The sequence below is a fragment of the Mytilus trossulus genome, chromosome 12, assembly GCF_036588685.1.
Source record: "Mytilus trossulus isolate FHL-02 chromosome 12, PNRI_Mtr1.1.1.hap1, whole genome shotgun sequence".
Lineage (NCBI taxonomy): Eukaryota > Metazoa > Mollusca > Bivalvia > Mytilida > Mytilidae > Mytilus > Mytilus trossulus.
The window spans coordinates 42287660-42312647 of record NC_086384.1 but is presented as its reverse complement, the minus strand read 5'-3'; the positions used below and the strand labels follow the sequence as shown (position 1 = coordinate 42312647).

General features: G+C 33.3%; 2 protein-coding genes across 2 annotated transcripts; one reads left to right on the top strand and one right to left on the bottom strand.

Moving 5' to 3' along the window:
- Window positions 1-11147: 11147 nt before the first annotated feature.
- LOC134692467 (uncharacterized) lies at window positions 11148-11669 on the top strand. Its single transcript, XM_063552919.1, has one exon. It carries the CDS (start codon window positions 11148-11150, stop codon window positions 11667-11669), a length of 522 nt encoding a protein of 173 aa, XP_063408989.1.
- Window positions 11670-15034: 3365 nt separating this feature from the next.
- On the bottom strand, window positions 15035-24685 carry LOC134692116 (uncharacterized). Its single transcript, XM_063552536.1, has 5 exons — window positions 24242-24685; window positions 22010-23625; window positions 21539-21775; window positions 19345-19535; window positions 15035-15715 (listed from the first exon to the last, which is right to left on the bottom strand). The coding sequence occupies exons 1-5, from the start codon at window positions 24606-24608 to the stop codon at window positions 15541-15543; spliced, it is 2586 nt and encodes an 861-aa protein (XP_063408606.1). The 5' UTR covers window positions 24609-24685; the 3' UTR covers window positions 15035-15540.
- Between the last annotated feature and the right edge of the window lie 303 nt (window positions 24686-24988).

Genomic DNA, 24988 nt, shown 5'->3' with positions numbered 1-24988 from the left:
GAACAACAATAATTTTAGAGGTAAAACGTAAGCGTTTTAGTACATTTGTATAGCTTTGTGATTTAAATATTGTTTTTATTCTTTTCAATAAAGCTTAAGAAGAGTTAACTTTTTTTTATCATATAATCGATATGAGAAGACCAAGATAGAGATTCATCAATAAAAATACCTAGAACCTTTTCACATGTTCTTTCTTAAATATTCAAGCATTTTACTTTGAAGTGACTACAAAGGTTATAAATTTCAATATAAACAGCTTCCTCCATCAATAACTGATGTTTCCTTTAAATCTTCAATAAGAAATAAGATAAAACAAATGTTTGCCTTATATCGCAAATGTTTGCGTTATCGCAAACCTTTTGCTTTATATATTTCGCAAACATTTGAGAGAGCTTGTACTAAAAATCATACGAAAAACGTTATTGAAATTGTCTTGAAATCGTTTTCAGTCAGATGTTTGCCCAATGGTTAACTTTGCAGTTTTGCATTGGCTTTAATCCCATCACTCAATTTGAGTGGTGTGTACATATATGTAGGACTCAAATCTATGGTGGGTTCCAAATCTATGGCAGATTCCTAATCTATGGTAAATATGACGTCATGCCATCCCTAATCTATGGCAAGTTTTGTTATTTCCTAATCTATGGCAAGTTTTGTTATTTCCTAATCTATGGCGGATTTTTGTTGTTTCCAAATCTATGACAAATGTTGTGCAAATGGAAAGCACTACAGAACATATACGAGAAATTAATTGTCTTAAACAAGTGAAACTATACGACAACGGGATCATGTCTTTAAACATTTGTGAAATAAACATTGATTTCCATAATGGTCAACCAAACAATTGCGTAAATGATGAATTCAAACCTGAAAGATTAAAATGATGCGCCACGTAAAAATAATCTGTGCATGGTACCTGTTTACAGGGGCGGATCCAGCCATTTTAAAAAGGGGGTCCCAACCCAGGACAAAAGGGGGTTCCAACCACATGTCCCCATTCAAATGCATTGATCGTCCAAAAAAGGGGGGTCCAACCCCCGGACCCCCCCCCCCCCCCTTGGATCCGCCACTGTGTTTAGCCAATTCATTAAACCAACTAGTAAGTCCTTTAAAAAATAAGAAGGCAGGTTTTTATAAATATCAAAAAGAACAGTTTAAATTTTCACATAATGTTTTTTCATCGTTAATACTATTTTTTTTTTATCTTTTAGTGACAATTTAAATCAAAAAGGTATCTGGTAATTTGATCTTCCACTTTATAAACTTATTATAACTCTTTTTTCTAAAATATCCGGACATTATTCATCGCTAGCTTCGGCAGGTACAGCACATTTTGCCTCTCTTTCGGATAAAAAATGACATCGTAGCTTTTTATAAACAATCCTTAAATTGTTGTCGAAAGAAATATACCTTCATTTGGAATTGACGGTGTTCAAATCAATGGGTTTCGCCATCGTTAGCGGCGACGACGATGTAATATGGCGTTTTTCAATTGTGACGTTATGAAAACTATCTGCGATAGATTTGGAGAAAACAAAAATCTGCCATAGATTTGAGTTGTTTGGCATTTGTAACGTCACATTTGCCATAGATTAGGAATCTGCCATATATTTGGAAAACCGCCATAGATTTGAGTCCTACATATATAATGCACTTTGAACGAAGACGGCAGTCCAATAAGTTTTTTACAACAGTGAAAGTGAAATTTATTTGGCAGAAACATATCGAAGATACGATACGGATGCAAAGTGTTGTGCTTAGAGTGATAATGACCGAACGTCATAAAACGAATGATGACGTTGCAAGATTGTTGTTGCTTAGGCTATATTTATAGTCTGCAAACATTTGTTGTACGACGGTGTTCAATTTGCAGCAGTCATGAGTTTTCAAATCGCATATTGTGGAAGTGAATGTTTCGGAATCGAGGAGGAAAAACAACACGGTGAAAATAAGGACAACAACATTCAGACTAGATTACAAAACAATACAGAGGACGCAAAAATAAGTGAAGGCGCCAAAAGCTTTGAAACTGAGGTAACATCAAAATGGCTAAGCTTTTCATTCAAGCTTCATGATTTCATGAATATATGGTATAGAATAGCCTTATAATCAAGGCTTTCAACAATGACCAAAACTCATACCGCATAGTCAGCTATAAAAGGCCCCGAAATGAAAAATGTAAAACAATTCAAAAGAGAAAACTAACGGCCTTGTTCATGTTCAAAAAAATGAACGAAAAACAAATATTTTATACATCAACAAACGACAACCACTGAATTACAACATCCTGACTTGGGTCAGGAACATACATACAGAATGTGGCGGGGTTAAACGTGTTAGCGGGATCCCATCCCTCCCCTAACCCGAGACAGTGGTACCACCTTTTAGAACATCAATTGGAAAAAGCAGGGATAAAACGGATGCTTGTTAGACAAACTGAATTTCACCGAAACAGCGCTTATGTCAAATATTGCATGATCTTTCATGTTGTGCACGACTGAAGCCATGATTTCTAAATAAGGTGAACAATGATTTTTTTTTCGGTCTCTTTTATTAATAAAAATTTCAGGCAAGTCGATTGTTCCGTCTTCTGCTTTTAATATCTGAAAAAAAGAAATAATTGTAATGAATTAAAAAGGCTAATATTTTTTAATAAGTTTTTAATAATCGATGCGGTTTATAATCGACTTGCCTGAAATTTTTATTAATAAAAGAGACCGAAAAAAAAATCATTGTTCACCTTATTTAGAAATCATGGCTTCAGTCGTGCACAACATGAAAGATCATGCAATATTTGACATAAGCGCTGTTTCGGTGAAATTCAGTTTGTCTAACAAGCATCCGTTTTATCCCTGCTTTTTCCAATTGATGTTCTAAAAGGTGGTACCACTGTCTCGGGTTAGGGGAGGGATGGGATCCCGCTAACACGTTTAACCCCGCCACATTCTGTATGTATGTTCCTGACCCAAGTCAGGATGTTGTAATTCAGTGGTTGTCGTTTGTTGATGTATAAAATATTTGTTTTTCGTTCATTTTTTTGAACATGAACAAGGCCGTTAGTTTTCTCTTTTGAATTGTTTTACATTTTTCATTTCGGGGCCTTTTATAGCTGACTATGCGGTATGAGTTTTGGTCATTGTTGAAAGCCTTGATTATAAGGCTTTGTGTAATATCTAAATACATGTATCTATAATGAAAAAAGTTTACTAGATACTGAAATTTCAAGATAGCGCTAGGACAATCAATCAATCGATGCAACATATAAAAGAAACTTTATTATTGAGCAACCCCATATTTCAGGCAACAACATAGCTTTTGTCGAGCCTGCGACTATTGTCGCAGAAAGCTCGACATATGGATAGTGATCCGGCGGCGGCGACGGCGGCGTTTATTAACTTCTTCAAAACTTTCTATTTTAGATGGGCGAAGATCTGGATGCTTCATACTTTGTGTATAGATACCTTATGTTACGAAGTTTCCATCTGTCATATGTCGATTATCCTTGGCCTCATTTTTATGGTTCAGTATTTATTTAAGACAATCAAAGGCAGGTATCCCTATATTTTATTACTTTGTTGGTTTAATGATTAATTAAAACGACGTTTTTGTTAGCTTGATTTAAAAAAAAAAAAATTCACCCTATCATATATAAGACTTTTTTTTTAGAAAGTGACACTTGCTGAATCTAAGGATATTGCAAACTTTATTTCCACATCTGTACCTAGTGCTTAAATGTATAGCATTCTAACTGAAAACTGGAATCCACCTTATATGCGTGGCTGCACTATTTCCCATGCATTGTCTATTCAGCAGGACGAAATTTATTGCAAATTTTGCGTTTGGTTCGCTACTGACGACAACCCCGGACAGTTTGTTAAAAAAACACGTTCAGAATTGGGTAAAGCAAATGGTGAATGTTAATCTCACAAAAAAAAAATAAAAAAAAAATACCACCAAACAGCCTTATTAAGACCACAAACTTTACAGACACATATGATAAGACGCGGCTAGAGGAATAGATGCAAGGGGTGATACAGCAATTGCAAAACGGGTCGCTACGATCTGTAATTAAATAATTAAACTAATCAAAAGTTTATTAAGGGTAACCATATGCCGGATGAACAAAAAGTTTGCCATTTATTCAAACATATGGTCCCCCAACCCCGCTTCAAGCTTGGATCCGCGCCTGCATGAGTATTATATTATGCTATTATGTGCACGTGGTCTAAAAAAGATATTTTAATCCGGCAGAATAGTGTTTATATTTTTTTATTCTTTATTTTGAGGATATACATATGATTGTTTTCGTAAATGATATTACAGATAACATTAACGGTACCAATTTTATGTAACCGGTACTAGTTATTGTTTGACTAGTGAACTAGCCGGCTCGTGTGCATCCGAGAAAAAAAGAAACAACACAAAAGAGGTGCGAAAGATACCATGGATACCAGAGGGATCGATAGCCAAACTCAAAGATAGAAAATAAACTTACAAAACCATGTCTAAAAAAGAAAGAGACACACAGACTAATAATAATACACAAGACATAACATAGAAAACTAAAAGAAATTTATTGTAGGGGACCTATCATTCATTTTTGTTTAATTTTGCGTTCGGAATGTGGGGAAATCTTAATTAGTCCACTTGTTTTATCTATACGGGTTATCCATGTTCATGATGTTATCATGACAGTAATCTTCAAAAAAAAAAGTTGTCAAAACGGCGGCAGTGAATCCCACAGTCCTCATCTGGCATGCACAAGGATAATAGTTACGCTGAACGGTGCCCACTGGTACCCTATAAATAGTAGTCTTCTGTGTAGTAATATTGTAGTTCTAAAAATAGAAAACCAAAAATAGACAATTCTTCTTTCTGTTTAGCAATACACCATAGATCTAAAGCCTGTCACCGTCTGTATTATCTGTAAGTAAAATTAACGTACTGAGAAATTGAATACAATGAATAACACAAACTTCAGTTTAATGAAGTTATTCAAAGCAAAATATTTGTTTCATCCATTTTGCATGATTTGTCATTTGTGATGACACGTTTTTTAAATGTTCGAATCACAGACTAGAAGGAAATCTTCTTTTTTCAGAAGTCCGCGGAAAATGTAGATAAGAGTGGTATGTATGCCTTTAATGTATTGTATGAAAACATTTAATATGATGGCAGCATACACTATGTTTATATAAAGCTGCAACTATTAATCTTTTTGAACTTAAAACTTGCAATCGTTTCTGGTAAAATGGCTACTTAGGCTTGATTGAACGATTCATTTTTTGTTTCATGATTACCTTACATATTTAATTAGATTACATGTGGTCATCTTAACCAGAAATAGGATTTGTTAACCTCTGTTGGCCTTAATATGCTAGAATGGGGTAACTTCTGGTCACCTTATTCATATATAGGATTTGGTGACCTCTGGTCACCTTCTGTAAATATTGGATTTGGTGACCTCTGGTCACCTTATTCATAGTTTAGATTTGGTTACCTCTGGTCACCTTATTCATATTTTAGATTTGGTTACCTCTGGTCACCTTATTCATATTTTAGATTTGGTGACCTCTGGTCACCTTATGTTAATATTGGATTTGGTTATCTCTGGTCACCTTATGTTAATATTGGATTTGGTTATCTCTGGTCCCCTTATGTTTATATTGGATTTGGCTATCTCTGGTCACCTTATGTTTATATTGGATTTGGTTACCTCTGGTCACCTTATGTTAATTCTAGCTTTGGTTACCTCTGGTCACCTTATGTTAATATTAGATTTGGTGACCTTTGGTCACTTATGTTAATATTGGATTTGGTAATCTCTGGTCACCTTATGTTTATATTGGTTTTGGTTATCCCTGGTCCCCTTATGTTTATATTGGATTTGGTTAGAAACGTCGCACGCTACTGGTGTTACTTTGGTGAAATCACGGACAAGACACATTCATCTTGTTAATTTTTAAACATAAACTATGATATTATAAAGTGTTGTATATCATTTTAAACTCTTCTTTCAGATTATTGCAATTTTGTATATGTAACAGACCATTTTCATTAATTAAAACTCAATAAAACCTTTATTTTGCAATATGATTTCCTTGTCCCGCGTTACACTTTTAGTTTTGTGAAATTCTGAATACCGTAAAAAACATATAAAATCTTTTTACCAAACGATATAAAAGATTGTCTAGCACAACCAATTTATAAGTGGTTTATGACGTAATGTCGATTTTTCTCTTTTGAAAAGACGGGAATATAAGAAAAAGGGATCAAGATGATACAAATTATGTGTCCCATGCAAGAAAGGTTGTCGTAATTTTTTTAAAATTATCCCAGAAAGGGAATTCCAGAGCAATCCCCATGTCGAAAGTAAATAATTCTTATACTAGTATTTTGTACAAAGATCACACTTTCGCATCATGCAATAATCAGTAATTTTTAAAGCAAATTCTTTTTATTCAAGTTGATTAACAATGTCCGACATTTTGTCCCCTTCAAACCAAATTAAAGATAGGGTTACGTTTTCTGTGTTTTCATGATGTTTATTTAATACAGTGCCATTCGCTACATATTTTTTTTTATAATGGATAAAAGTACCCAATTTTATCTCTATTTTGATATTAAATTCCCATAAATTAAATCTAAGATACAAGATATCAGATAAAACTAAAATGTCCGACACAATGTCCCCACATACAATTTTGACGTTATTTTATAAAATATGCTTCTAACGTTCCGTCTAATTGTCATGATTGCGGTTTTCACAGACGATTTGGAATACGGCTACTTTATTTTGTTGCTTAATAAGAAAACTTTAAAATTAATGTTTTATTTTGAAGCTCTACCGATTCACAAAGAAGGGGTGGGAAGAGAGCTTGATTTCCTCGCGGAACTGAAGTGTTTTCTGGACTATAATAGTCGGATCCGCTATAATACAAATTGATAGAAAAAAAACCAGCTATAATAATTGTTCTCGCTAATTCCTTTGCATATATTTGTGCAGAAATGCACACTTGCCAACCTCTGACAATGGAAAATCATGTCATGACATGACATGGCATGTCAAAAAGCGTGTGAAAACGCGTGACGTAGTTGCGGAGTTTTTAATATGAATGTGGTATAAATGTTCATAATTTCACATACAAATTTGTTTATATAAAAAAAAAACAATATATATTCTACTGTAAACTTTTATTGTAGAAAGTGGTTTGTTATCTTGCTTTTAAAGCAATACCACTAGGCACATATTTAAAACAACTGCTAGTTTCAAGTTAAGCTACATTTATTTGATAATTTCATATAATAGCACTCAATATAAATGTAACATAGTCAAGTTGTGATCAGAATTCAGTGTCAATTTCTTTATAATTGAAAATGCTCTCCCACAGTAGGAATTGATATTTGACTGAATAAGCTTCATCAAGATTTAAAAGAATGTCATAATGCAATGTACAATGTCATCTATTATCTCTGCCATTGCTTCCGTTGCCTGTAACACTAACACTAGATAATTTGATAAACTTTATTACATTACTTTACAATGCATGTGAGAGACACCGTGCGTATAGTGGCATCGGAGAAGTCGCTCCTCGTTAGAAAAACGACACAGTTTATATATCTTAGGCATTCGGCTGACCTCAGCAACATGTGTTGCGCTTTATTGTTTCTCAACACAAATCCTCAATGTAAGTTCACAAATCCTCGATGTAAGTTCATAAGTATAAGTCCATATTAACGGACATCAATCACTGGACGTGCGTTCTACTGTTTCTTAACGTAAATCCTAGATGTAAGTCTATATGAGTAGATATTAATTACTGGACGTATTATAATTTGCTGACTCATATAATGTTGACCCAAGTAACTTTGTTACATTCCTCCAATGATAATAAAAGAAAGTTTCTACACATAGAAATTTTCTTTAAAGTTCGATTTTCATAACAATGTCCTCGTGAGATATATGTATATATCTAAATAAAAGTTTATATGGAAATACAATGTTTATACAAAATGGTCCAAGGTAAGTCCAACATGACGTTGTCTGGTTCCTTCATATTATAATTTATGTTTTATATACTTTAACATATTTACTCCTGATATAATGTTTCTTTACTTTTCCTTTGCTATAGAGTTCCCACAGTAATAATATATATTATCATTATCACAACAAAATAAAATGTTATATAATAGTATATCTGTACAAATTAGTGCTCAGATTCCACTTCTTGAATCGACTCGGGAATATTTCCGAGGGTTGACTTTCGGCTTATCCTCAGCAACCTATTTTCTAATGACAGTTCTTCAGGTTCCTGGTTACATATATATGTATACTGAGGTGTTCGATTTAACAGCGAAGTGTATCTTTTCCGTTTCGACTTCTGTCTCAAGCCCTTTATAAATGATAGTGGCTTAGATTGTTCATCTTCCTTCGCGGTGACCACGCTCCGAGTTTCATCTGTGAAACCCACCACTTCTTCATCAGGCTTGTGAATCCAGGAATCAACGTTGTAAGGTTTACAAGCTATTTCCATTACTAAGTTGTTGACACATCTAGGCTCTATGAACATCGAATGGTGCAGAGGAAGCTATCTCTCTGGATGCAGTAACATCTGTCCCAACCAATTGTGTTGACACCATTTTGTACCCTTTGTTCGTGGCATTAGAACCAGAACTCACACCTTTCTCTTTGGCTAACCAAGACATATTCCCAATAAATTAACAGTACAAAAATATGGCTATTCCAATGAAGATCGCACCTAACCCCACGGAGAATTTTATTTTAAATATCACTCTACTACAAAAATACTGTAAATCCCTTAGGGCAAAACATATCAATGTTTTTCTTTAATTCATTATTTTTTTGAAGATACTTTTCTGTATCTATTACCATTATGTAAATTAATTATCATTACTTATGTTAATTCTCTTAAGAAGGGGTTGGATCTAAAAGTATAGACTATTTGTTTTCTCTAAACAAACGTGTGTAAACACTACCCAACTGCGTAAACCATAATCACCAATGGCGTTAATACGCAAACATATTTATTTTCAAAAAACAACCCATAATATGACCAAAACCCACCATAAAAATACAGGGGGACAAATGCTATATGGTATCAGACATTTTAGATGTTTTTTTCTTCTTTTTTTTTTAAGAATCATATATATGATAATCCTATCCATTCAATAGCAGCATAAAATAACATTAAAAATAACCCAAATAACCCTTCATTCTAATAAAAAAAAAAATGTGTATTCATAATATTTTAAATTGACCTATAATACCTACAAGTACATAATAGAAATATTTGTGCCAACCACATCTCGCGAACAACTTCTGATTTTAAGCCCTTTAAACTTACGGCCTCACTCCCTTTGAAACTAAAAACTTTAACTAATATGTGTGCCATCCCTTGAAAAGCCATTTCTTCTCTTTGTACTGACAAACAAGAAATATCTTGATTGTCCATCAAGAAAAATGAAAATAACTTAGTTCTTACGTTTTATATTCCTTTGCATTGCTTAAGCTTGAATCCAATTATATCCTGGTCACGGCACCAAAAATTACTAGTGTAACACTAACACTAGATAATTTGATAAACTTTATTACATTACTTTACAATGCATGTGAGAGACACCGTGCGTATAGTGGCATCGGAGAAGTCGCTCCTCGTTAGAAAAACGACACAGTTTATATATCTTAGGCATTCGGCTGACCTCAGCAACATGTGTTGCGCTTTATTGTTTCTCAACACAAATCCTCAATGTAAGTTCACAAATCCTCGATGTAAGTTCATAAGTATAAGTCCATATTAACGGACATCAATCACTGGACGTGCGTTCTACTGTTTGTTAACGTAAATCCTAGATGTAAGTCTATATGAGTAGATATTAATTACTGGACGTATTATAATTTGCTGACTCATATAATGTTGACCCAAGTAACTTTGTTACATGCCTGGTCAAAACTGGGTAGTTCATAAAATGATAGCTGGTACTATGAGAGCTAATCCAACAGTTCTGTGATATTTTCATCCCAATGGCCTGTAGAAATCTGTTGGCTAGATTTGAATCTGAAAAAGAAAAATGTTTTATAAATTTGATTTCCATTAAATAAACGTGTTAAATGCTTATTTAAATTGCTACATTGTATTTCTGCTCTCCCATGTATTGTTATAATCAATGCAACATAGAATGCACAATGCGTTACTTGTCACAAGATCATTTAAACTGGAACTCCAAAATATATAAATCTTGAAATTTATCTTGATACGTATACATCGTTTTGGCTTAACAATTATCGACGCTTTAGACGATGACTGAAAATTAAATGGGAAAAATTAGATAAACAACAGTACGCGGTCATCATTAGCAAAGAGATCATCAAATATTCAGATATGCTAGAAAACGATAATGAGAGCATAGACCAGATCATTAAAGATACAACAAATTTAATGTCGGAAACAGCGAAAAAAGTTAGTAAACAGAAGACATATGGCAAGAACAAATTAAAATTAAATATCTGGAACAAAGAAATTGCTGACGCATTAAAAGCCAATAAGCATGCATACAAGATATGGAAGGACAATGGACGTCCAATGAACATCGACCATCCATTAATTATTGAAAAGAAACTGACAAGGAAAACATTTAGGACGGAAATCAGGAACGAAGAGCTAAGAAGGAAACATAACGAGAGGAACATTCTGAAACACTCGAATAGTGGCGACAAAAATCTTTTCTATAAACTGATACGTAAGCAAAGACAAAATGGCAATACCTTCATAAACGACCTAAACGTTGATGGAGAAACTTTCGAAAGAGATGTTATCTTATCTGGATGGCATACTCATTTTAACAAACTGGCAATACCAACTGAACATCCATCATTTAATTACCAGCATTTACAACTATGTGAAATGGACTATGATACAATCTTAGAAATAAGTCGCCAATTTACATCAAAAGAAGTAAGCCTGGATATCATTCAAAAAAACTATTAAATCCATAAATAAAGGAAAAGCAGAAGACATATATGGCGTTTCCATAGAAAACTATTTATATGGAGGGGACCTATTTTTGAAATTTCTACATAAACTCATTAATACTATGTTTAAAAAAGGCTGATTCCTGATTTTATAAAGATGGGTCTATTATCACCAGTTAACAAAAACAAAGGAGACAAATCCTACTCCAAGAACTACCGTGGTATAGTTGTTTTACCAATATTATTGAAAATAATTGAGTACATACTACGTGATGATCTAAGAAAACATTCTCTCGACCTACAGTCAATACTACAGAGAGGCTTCACTGCAAATGCGTCACCACTGAATGCAGCAATCATAGTAGAGGAAGTATACAGAGAATACATGGACAAGAAATCGCCATTTCTTATAGCTTTACTGGATGCGAAATCTGCCTTCGATGTTGTGGTCCTAAAAATGCTTCTACGGAAAGTACACTTCACCGATGTCAATCCAGCGACTTGGATATTAATTGATGAAATACATAAAAACACAGAAGCATGCGTCAAATGGGCAAATGATTATTCAGAAAAGTTTCCAGTCCAACAGGGAGTTAAACAGGGAGGTCTTCTCAGTGCAGATCTGTATAAAATATATATTGAAGATTTACTTCACAATTTTGAAAATGTTGCACAATGATGCACAATTGGAGAAACCTCTGTTAATGCAATAGCCTGTGCAGATGATGTTGCCTTGATGAGCGAAAATCCAGCAGAACTACAACTTCTCATAAATATAGCTGCTGAATATAGTCAAAACCATCACTATCTACTACAGCCTCAAAAAAGCGTTGTCTTACAAATAGAACCATCTAACCACAAGAAACAGTCTAAATCAGTCAATCTAACTTTGAACGAAAATCCTATGCCAGTCGTTGACAAATCACCTCATCTAGGAATTCTTAGATCAACATCTTCAAAAAACTCTCATTTACTCTTGTCAAATACAAGACAAGATAAATATGATTTCAAAAATGATTTAGAACGATTCCACATGCAATTTTAAATTCAATTCACATTTTTTGTGTGTTTTCTTCGACGTCATATGTGTTTATAAGTAATAAATAAGAATGTTAAAACCATATTTATATATAAACCATGAAGGCAAAATCCTCCGACAACATAATGTACAGTTAAGGTAGATCATAGGTATATATTTCTTGAGATGGAATTTTCTTATACTTTGCCAAAATGAAGATTTAAAAAAAAATATAAAAAAAAGTATGGGTCACTGTCTAATTTTCTAAGCTACGAGTTGTTAAAAAATGCCTAAATTTGGTTGGATTCTCCATGAAAAAACACATTTGAGTGCATAAACAAATCTATCAGAAAGAATTTTGAAATAAATTGTGAGAAGATAGGTTTAATAATATTTTTAAGAAAATAAAAGATAAAATGGTGTATCCGAACTTGTTTTCTTGCTTCAAGTAGAAATTAAAATTTTCTCTATCGGTCCAGGATATGTTTTTTACTAAAAGAGTTAACTCCCCTCAAAAATTTTATTTGAAAAAATTGATTCTAAAAACACAAAAACTGATATTTGTTTAAATATATTGAGTTAAACCGATATTTCTTTATATAAATAAACAGTATAACCAATAAATTGCAATTCTGTCTCCAAATTTGCAGACTTGAGAAAATAACTAGACCGATTTTGTACTTGAATTGTTCACTCTAAGATTGCGGTATACCATGAATCTACCTTAATTTCCAATGGATGTTTTATCATCAATTTTGTTCACTGTACAACACACGTATCAGTATTTAAACGTGATTTTGTACTTGTTTTGGCTTTCAAACTTTTTTCATCTGAGCAGTTTTGTGTGGACGTAACGCAAGTCTGGCGTATATATTTTTTTACCTGGTACCTTTTAATGGCTATAATTCGTTTGTTTCTCTGTCCTATATTTTCTCCCATTTATTTAGTGTAGCCCTGTCGTGTAATGTTGTCATTTTAATGTTATAATTAACATTGCTATTGAGGCGGGAGGTTTGGCATGCCGCAAAACCAGGTTCAACTCACTTTTTTGTGTGCATAAAATGCCCTGTACCAAGTCAGGAAAATGGCTATTGTTACATTATAGTTCGTTTCTGTGTGTTACGTTTTGGTGTTGTGTTTCTGTTGTGTCATAGTTCTCTTATATTTGAAACATTTCCCTCAGTTTTAGTTTGTAACCCGGATTTTTTTTTTCTATGGATTTCTGAATTTCGAACAGCGGTATACTACTGTTGCCTTTAATTTTCAAAGCTGCTGATGATTTTCTGCTCTACCATCAGACGAGTTAGGGAAACTTTGCATTGTAGGGTAGGTTTCGGAGCACCAAAGGTTTGATCCAAAGGAGGTATAGTTTCTCTGTACATAATCTTGCTCTTTATCCACACAGGAATCATACAACTTATGTACCTCTCCAGGGGTTTCTGGAAGTCGACGAAGAGAAGGATTAACTTTTGTATACTGCTAAACCAACACTTTGGCTCTTAACATGAATTGCGTGTCTGTAGGTGAATCTACTTTTGGACAATGACTTAATCTGGCACGCACAGCACAGTAGACACCTTTCCCATAAGCAGCAGCATTGTGGCTTCTGGTTCTGAAGTCTAAGTTATTGGTACAAATACCACGGCATGTATCCAACGAACCACTTACATGGAATAAATCTCCCTCGATAATGTTTTGACCCTGACCATCTTATCAGCATTGGCTAAAATGAGCTTCTTTTGAATACAGAGATAACAGTTGGTTAGTTTTTATTTATGTAAACTTTCTATATAATGTTATAATATTGATTAATTTTTACATGATGTTTGTGGTTTCGGTTTCAAAGATGCACGAATATCTTTGTGGTGGTTTTTGTCACGTGTAATTGAACAGTTATGTATTTGTAAAGGGCAAATTACGTGTTTAAATGATAACAGCAACAAAAGAAAACATTAGACAAACACTAAACTTGTATCAATTTAAGTAAAATTGAGAATGGAAATGGGGAATGTGTCAAAGAGACAACAACCCGACCATAGTAAAAAAACAACAGCAGAAGGTCGCCAACAGGTCTTCAATGTAGCGAGAAATTCCCGGAGGCGTCCTTCAGTTGGCCCCTAAACAAATATATACTAGTTCAGTGATAATGAACGCCATACTAATTTCCAAATTGCACACAAGAAACTAAAATTAAAACAATACAAGTAAAGTGTATATTTCGTAAGCTAAGACTCTATCCTTTAAACCATTGATGTATCCTTCATTTAAAAGAAAAGAATTTCCATATATAGAAATTGTTTGATGTTAGACAATTAAAATTTATTGAATACGGAGAAGGGAGTGGAGTGGAGTGTTGAACTGGAAGGCATTTCTTTTCCAAAGAAATATCGATTCACAACCTTAGGTATTATTTACAGAAAATGCATACATTTTACTGATCAACAGAATCATATTTTGAAATAAATATTGAAATATCTGACTGTTCTCAGCATCGTTTTATATCTATTTTGCAGGTTCTATATGACCTTGAGGTCATTTTCAATGTTCATTGGTCAATGTTAGGTTTTTCGTGTTTTGTTTGATTTAATTGTATGGTGAACAAGTTTGTCTGGCAGGAATCATCTGACCTTTACCCAATTTTCAAGTTTTTTACATGAATGGTTATTTTTTGTGTTTTGGTCTGTTTTTGTCATAACCATAAGCAAATATAAAAAAAAAACCTAAAAACAGTTCGCTCATCGTGAGCTATTTTGTATAAACTCGTCTTATGAGAACTTGTATTCTACTGAACGACTACGATATATCTGTATGTACATGTACAACCTGTTTATTTTGTTACTTATTATAAAATGAAATATCAACGTGTATTATATATTATCTTACCTCCTATACCTTTCTAGGAATATGATTGGTTAAAAGCAACCGCGTGGAGACCGTGTATATTCCATGAAAGGTTAAAAGGGAGGTAACTAGCACACTATGTAACTAATAATATTCACATAACACTATTAAATAAGACAACTAAATAATTTTACAACTCTTTACTAATGTTGTTATAAAACTGTCTATATTTACATTACATGACACACCTATTGCACACAAGTATGTATTAACCACTTAACATATTGAGAGGTATCATCATGTGATAAAAGCATAAAGTTCAAAAACTAAAGAAAAAAATAAAATATTAATGAAAAGATCCAAAGAGATAATGAAAATAGGATGCAAGAAATTACATTTGTGATTAACGATAAAAAAAACAAAACGGTGAATATTTTAAAGCGAATGGCTAGTGTATAAGCACCACAACAGGTGACCAGCTACATGAGCAAAACGAAAGAAAGAACAATTATTTGAGTGGTTAAATAGAGCTAAAATTAATATAAGCACAAAATGCAAAGAATACTTCACAATATCATCAACAATTAGAAAGTTTATCCGACTCGTCTACAACCGAGATGCCATCACTACTATCAGCCTTCAGTGGTACCAAACTCTCATCCATGTCAATAAAATCAGACTCGTCTTCATCCTAGTGTCCATCACTACTATCAGCCTTCGGTGGAACCAAACTCTTATCCATGTAAACAAAATCACTACCTTTATATAAATCGTCATCATCGTCGACAAGGTGTTTGTAATGATCCGAGTAACCTTTAGCATTCGGATAACTGGACACTCGTTTAGGTGGGACGTAGTTTTTTTCACTATTAAAACATACAAATATGTCAACAATGAATGTAAAAAATGGAGTAGCAGCAGACGTTAAACAAAAAAACCACAAAAAAACATGCAATTAGTTTAAACATGTTATATTAACAAGCTTTGAATTGCTTACAAAATCTTTTTTTTTATGATTATGAATTACTAAAACTAACTACTAAGTATGTTGAATCAGGTGGCATAACACTTTAACCTACTGCACATTGATACTTTGGGTTTCTTGCAATTACTTGGAATTATAATGCTTTTATATAATTCACAAACTGTCATTTTTTTCAATTATTGTCATGGTTCTATTGTAAAAAAGTATTAACTATGTCTTACTAAAATATACAATAATAAGCTTTTTAACAATACATAGATTTATAAATTCCAATTTTAAAGAGTTAGTTTTTTGTGTTAATACAGTTATGATAGTTTAGTTAATCTAAATGCAAATTTTATTCTACTTTAGTAAGCTGCGGTAAAAAAAATTGCAAGACCTGATAAATAAAGGCAACAGTAGTATACCGCTGTTCAAAACTCATAAATCCATGGACAAAAAACAAAATCGGGGCAACAAACCAAAACTGGGGGAAACGCATTAAATATAAGAGGAGAACAACGACACAACACCGAAACGCAACAGCACACAGAAACGGACCAAGCAACAGACAATACACCACGAGAATAACAAATATAACATCAAAACCAAATACATGAATATGGGATAGACAAGTACCGTGCCACGTCTTATCTCAAAAATAAGAGAAAACAGAAACGAACAATATTATAACAATGGCCATCTTCCTGACTTGGTACAGGACACTTTTAAAGGGGAATAAAAGTGGTGGGTTGAACCTGGTTTTATGGCATGCCAAACCTCGCACTTAAATGGCACAGTTAAATATAACATTGAAATGAAAACAAAATATTACAGGACTACAATACAAATAAAAAGCAGAACATATTAGACAAAGAAAATCATGATTAATATATAACAAAAAGCATCAGGTTTAAAATTCAATACGCCAAAAACGCGTCTAGTCCACACGAGACTCGCCAGTGACGCCCAGATATAAAAGATCGAAAGTGAAAAAAATACAAAATTGTACAGCACTGAAGATCAAAAGTTGAAAAGGTTTTGCCAAATACGGCATTGTTTGTATGCCCAGGATAAGAACATTCATATTATATGAAACAATTTACGCTATTGCAAACAGTAAATTTTAACAAATGAATATGAAAGAGATATACATAATGAAACTGAAGTAAAAACTAATTACAGAAAACTAAACCCGAATACATAACGCCCAGATATACAAGATCGAATGAAAGTGATTTTAATTAAACACGTTCGGAATTGTTAGCTGGAAGGAAGACGAAAAACGTGCACGATTTTAATTTGAAATGCATACCAAGAATGCAGAAATTTACAAAGAGAGTATTAGGAGGTGCTGGTTACTGTTTGTGTACTATTTGAAATGAATAAAACACGTAGCAACAAAATGTAGCTGGGTAAAAAGCCTATATGGAAAATAACATAAAAGAACTCAACAAAGTAGATATTTAATAATCAATCTTTAAAAGTAAGTTTCAGCGATTGAATGATATTGTTTCGTTATAAAACTATTGTAGCTTTTTCATAGTGGTTAATACACGTTTGATATCCCATAAAAAAATAATTGACTTTGGACATCATCTTCAGTCAATATACATTTTGTTTTGTACTTACACCGGGTCAACAAAACATTATTGGTCGATATAGAAAAGCTTTACAGCCGATTTCAATGAGTGTGTAGGCAAATGTGATACCTTTGGTAAGCTGGCTTGCTAGCTGGACTATGAAGTCATTTTTATGTTAGGTAAACTACCCTCCTCTAAGAGTAGACTAGTCCGACAGATAACCAATCTATCTGTTTCTAGGACTAGGCTACTTCAAATGGAGGGTAGTTTACCTTACCTAACAATGACGTCACGGTTCAGCTAGCAAGTAAGCTTACCAAAGATATAAACTTTAGCTACACAATCATTGAAAAGGGCTATAGTTTATATCTGATTGACACACCATGGTGATTTTTTTAATTACTTGCAGTTACGTTTGTTATTATTTTGAATTTCTAACATTTACTTTCTTTAAATATTTTTGAATGCTTATTATAACGTTGAATTCAAACAAAATAAAAAATACTTATAAGAATCATGCGAACATATTTTGCATTTACTATTAAATACCAAACAGGATTTCTTGAAAATATAACTTATAATTAGATATAGGAAGATGTGGTATGAGTGCCAATGAGACAACTCTCCATCCAAATAACAATTTATGAATAAACCATTATAGGTCAATGTACGGCCTTTAACACGGAGCCTTGGCTCACACCGAACAACAAGCTATAAAGGGCCCAAAAATGACTAGTTTTAAACCATTTAAATGAAGAAAAAAACTGGGATATTATAATAATGATAACTCAACATTACTGAAATAGATAACGTAAAAAGAACAAGATTAATAGTACTAACAAATAAATTAATACGTGTGCTAGTTAGTTCGTGTTGTTTATTCTTTAGTATTTTTATGTTGTGTCATGTGTACTATTGTTTGTCTGTTTGTCTTTTTAATTTTTAGCCATGGCGTTGTCAGTTTATTTACGATTTATGAGTTTGACTGTTCCTCTGGTATCTTTCGTCCCTCTTTTATAGTTAATAATCGCATTAGTTTTTTTCTTGATTTGAGTAAACTACTTTATTATAGTTATTCAAAGTATTTTTTTTTATCTGAAAGTGTAAATGGATTTTAAAGTAAACTATGGATAATTTGAAATAAATATTGTCAAAAGTTTGCTGTGAATAACGACTTTTGATCATGATAAGGAAGCATTTCCAATTTTCATAAAAATTCCGAATTCATGGATGCTTTTTAAAAAAGTACATCAGATACTTAACCTGAACTTTGTCGAGAATCCGACGATAAATTGATGTGTCTCAGTTCTAAGTGACTTATGTCACAGGCACGACAAAGTTATCTTAGATCTTGCATCTTTTTAATCTGATATTAATTTTTAACATTGGTAACGTATTCAATATTTTCAATACAATTTTCATTGAAACCTGTCTAATATTTACTCTGTTAACACAGACAACTCATTGAAACCTGTCTTATATTTACTCTGTTAACACAGACAACTCATTGAAACCTTTCTTATATTTATTCTGTTAACACCGACAACTCATTGAAACCTGTCTAATATTTACTCTGTTAACACAGACAACTCATTGAAACCTTTCTTATATTTATTCTGTTAACACCGACAACTCATTGAAACCTGTCTAATATTTACTCTGTTAACACAGACAACTCATTGAAACCTTTCTTATATTTATTCTGTTAACACCGACAACTCATTGAAACCTGTCTAATATTTACTCTGTTAACACCGACAACTCATTGAAACCTGACTAATATTACTCTGTTAACCGACAACTTGTTTTGATAATACAAGTAAATACTATAAATCAACCACTGTATGCTCTGATATAAGATTCCATCAAACAATTTTAATTTATACAGAATTGAGTTTGATCCCTATACGCCAAAACCAAAGTTAAAATAATTCAACTCTCAACTCACATTTTTTTCTCATTAACATCATCTTTCGACACAAACAGTGGACGTCTGGTAATATTTTGTTTTCTATCTGTTTCGACGTTAACCTGGATCATCTTCTGGAAATCTATCATGTACACACTATGGTTGTTCTCCATGGTATACAAATGAGTCTTCTTTTTAGTCTGATACTTCCTCTCAAGGGTGAGATCATCCTATGAAAATAACAAAATTATATGAAAAAGGATTAAAAAAGGTATATGTCAAAGTGTTATTTCACCTCTAAGAACCCAAAGCTAATACCAGATACACTACACAAATTGAAGAGATTTTTATAAAGGTGTAACGTATAACACACGTATTACAAGCGAATAAGAGATAAATAAGTAAAAGGGTATCAGTCGAGTGCTAAAACGGGTACATATGCCCTAATGTGGCTATTTCACCTTTTAAGAAACCTTAGCTACCACCAGAGACAAGACAAAAATAAGAAAGTATTTTTTAAAAGGAGCAACGTATAACACACGTATTACAAGCGAATAAGGAACTAATAAGTAACAGGGTATCAGTCGAATGCTGAAACGTGTACATACGCGCTTATAGGGTTATTTTAACTCTAAGAAACCATAGCTATCACCAGAGACAAGACAAAAATTGAATAGTATTTTGTAAAGGTGCAACGTATTACACACGTTTTACAAGTGAATAAGGAACAAATAATAAGTAACAGGGTATCAGTCGAGCTCTAAAACGTGTAAATTTAGCGCTAAAAGTGTTGTTGCTGGGTCCGTTTCTGTGTGTGTTGCGTTTCGGTGTTGTGTCGTTGTTCTCCTCTTATATTTAATGCGTTTCCCTCGGTTTTAGTTTGTTACCCCGATTATGTTTTTTGTCCATGGATTTATGAGTTTTGAACAGCGGTATACTACTGTTGCCTTTATTTATTTCACCTCTACAAACCAAGAACTATTACCAGAGATAAGAAAGTAAAGCAAGAAAAGGGGGAGACATACGAAAATTGAATAATTAACGAGTAAGAAATAGGTAACGAAAAAGGAATAAGGAATAAGTAACAAATAGACCACATAAGGAATAAGGAATGAATAACGAATAGGTAACGAATAAGGAATAAGTTACGAATAAGGAATAAGGAATAAGTTACCAACTTGACGACCCTTGCTATTTCTATTTTTATACGAAATACATCAACACACATTAGCAGGGAGTCCTTGCGAGACATTCAAAATCAAGGATTAAAAATATTTCAATACCCCTAGCTAGTCAACCCTGACAGTAACCCCTTGTGCTGTCGGTTTTTTCTTTATATTTTTTTTGTATAAATGTCAATGATGACAAATTGGTGTTTAAAAAAACAAAAAAACTAGTGGTTACATTACATACATAAATCAGGTCTAAAACGTTTTTATCTGCTAACCATTTTAACATTATAAAGCACGTGAGATCACTCCTAGTTTTTGATGAGGTTCATGATACTCATTCTTTAGTTGTCGATTTCGTGTTTCGTGTTCTGTTTTTTGGTATTTTCCTTGTTTAACTAAGGCGTTGTCAGTATATTTTTTACTTATGAGTTTGAATATCCTTTTAGTATCGTTTGTCTCTTTTTCATGTGATATGAAATTAAGTTCTGGTTTCGACATGCTGTGCAGAACTTTTAACAAAAAACCTTTTTTTTTTTTTTTTTTTACATGCTTGTTCACAAGGTAACGGTTCACATAAAGACCTTTCATCATAAAGATCTCCAATATTACCAGTTTTTGTTATAACACCTACACGTTAGGTTAAGAATCGCTTTCATGGCTTCTTGCACTACACCAGTTCCGCAGTAAACACAGACTTGAAGAGTGACAAAGATATAAGTTGGACACCCTAGTATCAAGCTTTATGCAAACGAAAAACATGATGGATGCATTTTAAAGTACATGTGACTTATTTAGTGTTCCAAATATCAATTATAACGTATCTCTACCATATATGTAATATATGTGTCAAAACTGGATTGTTACTATTAACATTGCAATGACTATATGGATTTCAACATATCTTACAATTTGTTTGTTAAAGGACGAAAAGCACATTTTTATCAATTAATAAGATACGAAAATGTATTAAACATCTGCAAATATGTATAAACAAATTTCCAAATGTGTATAAAACATCTGCAAATGTGTATAAAACATCTACAAATGTGTACCGTTCTCACCTTACTGTACATGTTCCATTTTTCACTGTCATCTTTCCAGTACCATCTCCATTGTGTCGGATAACTATCAACCATCATTTTCTTCTCAGTGAAGGATGGGGTACTCAGACGTCTAACATTACACCACTGGTCATGCTTATTATCGCCAATGGCAGGTTGACCATCAACATCACAAATTATGGCCTGCATCTTTGAGAACCAAATATGATAACTGTATTTACTGCCATTGTACTTCACCTATAATTAATGAAACATGTTTACGAAATATGCAAAATAGTATGACATTACATTTTACACGCTTTTTCTCCTTTGAAATGCTATATCCAATAACAGAATATACAACCAACCTTTTATATGAAAAACTTTATGACTCACGAGACAGAAAATCAGTCCGTCATAAATTGTCTTATTTCATTTACGTACTTTCTTCAAATAGAATAAAATTAATAACTGAAATCAGTATTAACTTACTTCATCTAGTAGATCACAGTAACCTTTCTCTATTTTCTCGTTCTCTGCCAATGTTAGAGAAAACCATTTGCCAAACATTTTTATTTGCCTTATTTGCCACAAGTAAGGAATGCCACTAGGCAGATGCAGATTCTTACAGGATGCAGACGGACATTTATCCTTAGACACGAAAATGCAGATTTCAGAAATTTCTGTTTCATCCTTTAACAAATCAGGGTTTCTTTCCTGATAATCTGGATCAGATGGAGTCAGTTTTGAAAGTTTTGGTGGGGGCTTTGGCTTTACAACTTTACTAGAAGTGGCACCCTGTTTTTCCTGTTTGTTCTTTTTCATTATTATCCCATCTTTTGTGATGTTATCATCAGCATCGTATTTTTCTTGTGGTGCAGATACTTTAGGAAGACACTGGTCGTCTTTTCCTACAATTCCACAAATGCTATCTTCTGATGATTTGAATCTTTCACTGCATACAGGTTTCATCTTTCTCCTATCCTTTACATCTTCTATACTACGACTTTCACCAGAAATGATCAGCTGTTTGAATTTTGGATCACATGATGCAGTACTAGAAAGACCTTCACTACTGGCCCTGACATCACTATCATATCTAATACTGGTATCTACCGCATCGTCTTCGTGTTGACTGAGGTCAGAATCATCAGAATTGTTGTCATTTTCTTTTCTTTGTCTTGGTGGTACATTTATAGACTTCAATACTCGTACCTCTTGCCATCTACTCATATTCCATGATCCAAGAACCCATTTGTTGTGAAACTGAGTGATAGAGTGAGTTTTCTTGCATTGATCTTTGCAATTTCCAAATATTTTTTTCTCACAAAAATGTAGGTGTGGGCATCTTTTTTCTCCATTTTCAACCTTACAACCATCATTGTAAATATAATCTGCACAAATTGACAGAGAATTACAATTAAGGATAACTCTGATATCAACTTCACTAAAATCGCTGATTCCCAGTTTATTCTTTAAATGCCGATTGTGTGGATTTCTAAAACTATGAGACAGGGGACAACTGCTTTCTTTACAACTGCCTCTAATGAAGCGACGACAGATGTGAAAAAAATCACAAGAGGAATTCTGACATTGACCTGGATGTTGTTTATTGTTCCATGGGGTGCAGATTTTGGCCTCTTGATAAAATGGCTGGATATAAACAATATCATTTTCGTCCCAGAAAACATGAAATCTTCTACTATGCTTTTTAAACCACGAACATATATTAGAGCCCATAGGAAAAAGTTCACAACGCCTTAAAAAGTCTTCGAAAGTACAACCTCCACCAAAAGATTTGATCAAGAATTTGAAAACATCAATATCATCAACACCAGATATTTCTCCATCTTCATGTTCATTTTTTCTCTCAAGCTGACGTTTACCACCTCTTCCACGACCCCTATCTCTACCATTACCCCTCTTTTTTTGATTTTCAAGAGCATTCTCGTCTTCCAATTTTTCATGTTTATTTTCATTAAAGCCATGTCCACCTTTCCCTATTTTTGGACCTCTGACTCTTCCTCTATCTTCTGGCATCACTAGAGGGTTAGGTGCAAGTCCTTGACCTGAATGTGAGCCGGAGGGAACCTGAACCTGAACCTGAACTGCATAAAAAAAACCTTATTAAGAATTAATGTTTATGAACATAAAAGTTATTCATGGATTGACAGTTATAAACAGGATTGTATACTGGTTAATTCATATTATTTTTTGGAAAACTTTTATTATCCAATTAAGTCATTCAAAGAGATAAACTTAATTTAATATGGAAGATTGGTTACTAGAATGTTATTTAAATCTGTAAGGAACATGTATCGCTACATTGTTGCATACTAGTCATTTTGGGGCCTTTATAGCTTGCTGTTCAGTTTGAACCAAGGCTCCGTGTTTAAGACCATAATTTGACCTATAATGGTTTACTTTTACAAATTGAAACTTGGATTGATAGTTGTCTCATTGGTACTTATATACCACATCTTCCCTGTTGATATGTTGATTGGCAGACAAAATTTTCAAGCATTTCAAAAAACTTTAGGTGTTTTTGTTTTATTTCGTTGTTGTCTTATTGACATATACTCTATAGTCACTTCTTTTCGTGATTATTTTTCCTTTCATATTATTATTATTATTTTCATCATCAGGTAATTCTTCACTGATTCTTTAAGAATCATTAATAAAATCGCGATAACATATTAATCGTCCTTAAATCATTTAACTTACCAGTGACATTCTGTTGAGACTGGTTTATATATTGTGCTGGTAGTAATGGTGGTGGCATCATTCCTTCTAACCCCTGACTATACGGTTGTGGTTGATGTGGTTGGTTGTATCCATGAAACTGGTGTTGGGGTTGGTTGTTACCTTGAAACTGGTTTTGTTGTTGGTTATACCCAAGATTGGCACACATTCCATTTGGTCTTCCTTGATACTGGATTGGTTGTTGGTTGAATCTTTGATATTGGTGTGGTTGCTGGTTATACCCTTGATTGGCATGCATTCCTTGAGGTCTTCCTTGATATTTGTTTTGGGGTTGGTTAAATCTTTGATACTGGTTTGAGTGTTGGTTATATCCTACATTTTTGTACATTTCTTGATGCTGATTAGTATTAGACTGCCGTCCTTTTCCTTTTGGATGTTTATCAAGTGGTCTCTCTGGAGAACATTCTTTCTACTCAAAAGAGACAATGAACCATGTAAGCCTATATAAAAAATGAATCGGAAAACTGCAATGTCTTAGCTGCACGTTTCTTTATTAAAACCATGACAATACCATATATGGTGTATACTATTTACACCACTGGGTCGATGCCACTGCTGGTGGACGTTTCGTCCTCGAGGATATCACCAGCCCAGTAGTCAACACTTCTGGGTTGACATAGATATCAATAATGTGGTCATTTTTATAAATTTCCTGTTTATTAAACTTTGAATTTTTCGAAAAACTAAGGATTTTTTTATCCCAGGCAT